The sequence below is a fragment of the Phalaenopsis equestris genome, unplaced genomic scaffold, assembly GCF_001263595.1.
Source record: "Phalaenopsis equestris unplaced genomic scaffold, ASM126359v1 Scaffold234933, whole genome shotgun sequence".
NCBI classification, from domain to species: domain Eukaryota; kingdom Viridiplantae; phylum Streptophyta; class Magnoliopsida; order Asparagales; family Orchidaceae; genus Phalaenopsis; species Phalaenopsis equestris.
This window is the reverse complement of record NW_018252830.1, coordinates 22,006-26,901: the sequence shown is the minus strand read 5'-3', so window position 1 is coordinate 26,901 and position 4,896 is coordinate 22,006. Positions and strand designations below refer to the sequence as shown.

At 30.9% G+C, this 4,896-nt stretch overlaps 1 protein-coding gene across 1 annotated transcript; it reads left to right on the top strand.

The window, feature by feature from the left end:
* LOC110039047 (serine/threonine-protein kinase haspin homolog) lies at positions 1–2,604 on the top strand. Its single transcript, XM_020743993.1, is given in 9 exon segments — positions 1–187; positions 282–393; positions 492–584; positions 676–737; positions 847–914; positions 1,715–1,785; positions 1,861–1,913; positions 2,123–2,192; positions 2,275–2,604. Coding segments are annotated over 9 exon segments (819 nt in total). The 5' UTR covers positions 1–38; the 3' UTR covers positions 2,416–2,604.
* Positions 2,605–4,896: the final 2,292 nt, after the last annotated feature.

Sequence of the window (4,896 nt, the reverse complement as noted above, 5' to 3'; positions counted from 1 at the left end):
TTTAGCCTTTTTATACGGTCACCCTTTTTTTTGTGTTAATGATGCTTTTGCTCTCTCTCTTTTCCTTCCAAAAATCTAAAGAAGTGTTAAAAGAGGTCTTGCTATCCTTAACGCTGAATTCTTTGAGAGAGCAGCATGAATATGGAGAAAAGCTCAATTCGTGTGCAAATTTTATTGAGACCAAGGAGTATGTTTATATTTTTCTTGCCTATAATCACTATGCATATCCCATGCAATCATTTTGTTTAGCTCTCCGTAAACATCGTCTTATTTCCTTGCAGTTTTAGAGTATGCCAAGGCTTGTACGATACACACTTAATTAGAGCATGAGAAGAGTGGGATGCCAAAAATACTTCTGAAAATGATCATCCTTGTGCTTTTCGTGACGATCAAGTTGTTTTCAGTCTCTAAGACATTAATTTTGACAACTGTCCTACGTTGATACAATTTGAAAATCTCTATTTCCTAAGCAGTAATAACTCTTATTTCAGTGCTACATTGTGTTTGTATTAGCTGATGGTGGAAAGGATCTTGAAAACTCTGTCCTTAAAAAATTTAATGAGGCTCGAAGTTTACTTGTGCAGGCAAGCAATTTGTTAACCCTCTCCTCTCACAAAATTGTTTTGGTAAACATTTGCTTTTCATGTGAAGGCAGTTCCATCTTTCTCGTTGTAGGTTACCGCTTCATTAGTTGTTGCAGAAGTTGCATGCGAATTTGAACATGGAGATTTACACTGGTAAGAATTTGCTTTCGGGACTTACAAATGATTCATTTCATTTTGCTTTAGTGTTACCTATGAATGCCATTTACCGCTAGTGAATTATAATCCAAAATATTACTTGTAGGGGTAACATTCTTTTACGTCGTAATGGGGCCACAATGGCTGATTTCACACTTTCCCGTATCAACACTGGTAATTTCTCTTTCACAATATCATTTTGCAATTTATGATTTAAAGTTCGTTAAACTTTATGTTTTTGTTCTTAGTTTTTGTATTTGAAAAAACTCTAATTAGACCATGAGACCATGGATTCAATCCTTGTATTGACCAGTTTTTTCCATTAAACACAATCCTTAGAACTTAAGAAGATTTTGCATCTTTTAGATGGTTGCGGAATTTGCAGCATCATGTATTGCATTGCCGTATCAGTGATTATCCTTTATGAGAATTGTGATGGTCTGATTACTCAAGTATTTTAAAGAAAGTCAGTATATGTTCCCATGTTAAGAAATCTGTAAAATTATGGGCTTTTTTGCCACGAAGTAAACTGCTCAGTAATCTTTACAACCTAGAAGCCTTGATTTTGCATATATGCAAATTTGATTAGGTTTGGATCCCTTATATTCAGAACTTTTGCCAAAGGCCTTCATTTATTAATCTTTTCATGTGTTATTATATTAATTTGTTACGGAAAAATATGATCAAGTGACAAAAGTAAAATATGATTAAGTGACAAAAGTGAACGGAATAAATTTGGAGCAGCTGTGCATGTAGGGTTATGAAGATTTACTCCTGTATTTAGTCTGAGAATATGATATTCCATGATGATTTGTGTCTGTTAGTTTCTTTTATGCTTCAAATAGAGAAATTTATGCTGAGAAATAGGCCAAGGAGCAAGCAAGTACTATTTTCATGGACTTGGTCTCAGTTATTTCAGCTTTGCTGTTTACTGCATAAAGTGTACTGAATGATTAGATTTTGCATGACCACAGGAGAAGCTGTACTATTTCTTAACCTTTCAGCAGATCCCGAACTCTTCAAGGGTCCTAAATGGAATATGCAGGTGAGAAGCAAGCTAAAGTAGCTCCAGATGTTTAAAATTAAGCCCCATTCTATTGACTGTTTGTCTTTTTGGCAGTTCGAAACATATCGAAGGATGAAAGAAGTCACTGGAGGATGCTGGGAAGAGAGGTATGTCTTAGCTCTATATTTTTGTCAAGTCTAACCCAAATGATTACCTCGGTTTCAATCAGTTATGATGTGCTGTCATTAAATCCTTATGCTTATGAATGGTTCCACTAAGTCAGTTTCGTCCCTGCCTATGCTTGAAGAAACTTTACATGGCATTGAATAGATGAAATAAAAAGTATATTATTTTACTGATGTAATATATTGCTAAGGAGCTTCCCCAAGACCAATGTTCTTTGGCTAATGTATCTTGTTGACATTTTGGACAAGAAGAAAATCAATGTAAGTGTTTAATTTAAAAATGTTTGCCAGTAAACCCAAAAAATCCACTGATTGCCTGCAAATTCTTCAATTTTTTTTCCAGGATCGGACGATAAAGGATGTGAGAGATCTTAGGTCATTTAAAAGGCATTTGAAAAACTATGAATCTACTAAGGATTCTCTGTCTGATCCATTCTTAAGTGAACTGCTTTTACCTTCAGGTTACATTTCCAGAGAATTGTGACTTATGTTATTACATGCTGAAAAGAATGAACTTTCAGCATTTGTTCCAAAACAAATTAATTTTTTTTCATGATTTTATGGTTTTATTCCTCAACTATAATGAATAGTTTCTTGTAGGCCGTTTGATTGGAGCGATCCAAATCATCCATAGTTGTGATATAATAAATAATAAAACTAAAAGGCTTTTCTTCCCCTGCAAAACAACATCTTGCTATTTTCATGATTGTGGACACTTTAGTTCATCTTTGTGACCTTGACTTTCAATTGCCCGTCACTAACTTGTCATAGGTTAGATATGATGGTCTAGACTTGTGATAAGGACGTCCTTTTTAACATATGGAAACGTTTAAGATAGTGTTTGTGGTTGCTAGGCCTTGTTATGATTGCAACCTAATTAAACCGACCATTTTCTACTTGCGATGACCTGACTTTTTGACATTGGTTATGACTTCTTGACATTAGTTAAAGCCACCTAATGTGACTGGAAGGGAGTTCCCCATTTCTCCCATTAAAGATAGAGTTTCAAGGTTTTTTATTTGATTTGCTAATTAGATTATGAATCGGTGAGTTAATTAGGTGCGCAACTGTTTAATTTTTCTTAGAATTTCCAATGTAATCTCTACGTAGTGCACACATTGAAAGCTAAAAATTATTACAGTACTTTGTATAAATTTAATGACTAAATATGTAGAACACATATATACACAACACAAGGCTATAAGGTGTAGGATGAATTAAACAAGCATATGAGTATAATTTGTATGACATGATACTAGTATAAAACTCAATAATAAAAGCAATTGCAATAATTTGCCATCACTAAAATTATCACAAAAAATTACATACAACATAAATTACGGTGATCAAAATATCTTTGAAATTTATATGAGCATAAATCTTTTCAACATAATTGTAGCCTTAACTCTTATTTTAGATTCACCACAAATGAAAACCCAAAAGCATAAAATATGTGAAAGCTAAGTAAAATATAGTTAATCTAGCAACAATGGGTTATAAATATTTTTGTGTTTTGATGCTCATTTAGCCTAAATTCTTACCTAACCTCAACTCATCTAGGATTCTCATTTTGATTTTATGAGCTTATGTTGGAGTATGATTTTGATGATAACAACTATATGTAGGGTTGTAATTGAGCTGAGACAAGCCAGTATATCGTGGATTGAATTAGGTTTGATCATATTATTAGTTGTTGATGTTTGTCTCGAGCTCAAGTAAACATTTACATATATGTTCATACTTAATTTGCGTAAATTTTTAAATAATCTTAACTTAGCCTGTACTTACTCATATTAATGGAATGAATAATTTAACAAATTAATGAACAAGCAAAAATTTTGAATTAATTTTTGAATATTTATATGAATTATTTAATAAATTAAACTAATAAACAAATGAATAAAATTTGTACTAGTATTCAAGTAGTTTACACTAATTAAAAAAGTTGAATATAAGTTGAAAGTTTTATTTTTATCAAGTAATGTAGATGAGTATTAATTATTTCATTGAAATGAAAAAAAAAAGTTGTACTGAATTAATATGCATATTGATGTTAAATTATGATATGTCATTGTTAATTATAAAATCGGATAAGAACCTTTACTTAAAATGAAAATCAAAGTAATAAAGCTTTTTGAAATTAACTATTCAATTCATACCATAAGAAAATTAATCCCCAGCATGCCACTTAACGCCGAAACCTAACCAGCATGGAATGCAAAATTGTAGTTTTAATATATGTTTAGCGTAGGAAAAATTGCAAAGAAAAAAAAGCCTAATTTTCATAGCTTCTGCTTTTTTTATTCGAAGTTTAAAATAGGTTTAACACACAATCAATGTTTTCTCTTTATTAAGTAATTGATCATGTTAAACTCAAATAAATGTCATTAATATTCAATTTTTTATGGCGTAGAACATCGTTCAAATTAATCTTATTAAAATAGAAGCCGAAACCTTTTTTTCTTGTGCAATGAAATCTTAGTTAAAAAAATTGTTCTCTACCAGTAGCATTAATAGAATATTCAAATTTGATAATACGGAAACCATGATGTCACTAGTAATCAAATCACAAATTTAAGGCCAATAAATGCAACCATCTCAGAGACCTTGTTTATAATAAAAGCATTATGTTACGCCCTGTTCACCTCAATTACAACAGAAGCAATATAGTAGAAAAAAAATCTACAACATCTTACACTTTGTTCACCACAACAAGAAGATGTTCGTATACTTTACCAAGTTACAATCAAAACAACTAAAGCATATGTAGTAGCCAATAATATAATAAATTCAAGAATCAACCACAATGCACTGAAGCATATAGTTATTTGTATATTTTGATATAAAATATAATATATTTTTTTTAGCAGATTCTTTAATATGTATGTTAAGATTTACTTTATACCTAAATATTAGTTTATAAATATTTTGTTAAGAAACAAATATAAATATATATATATATATA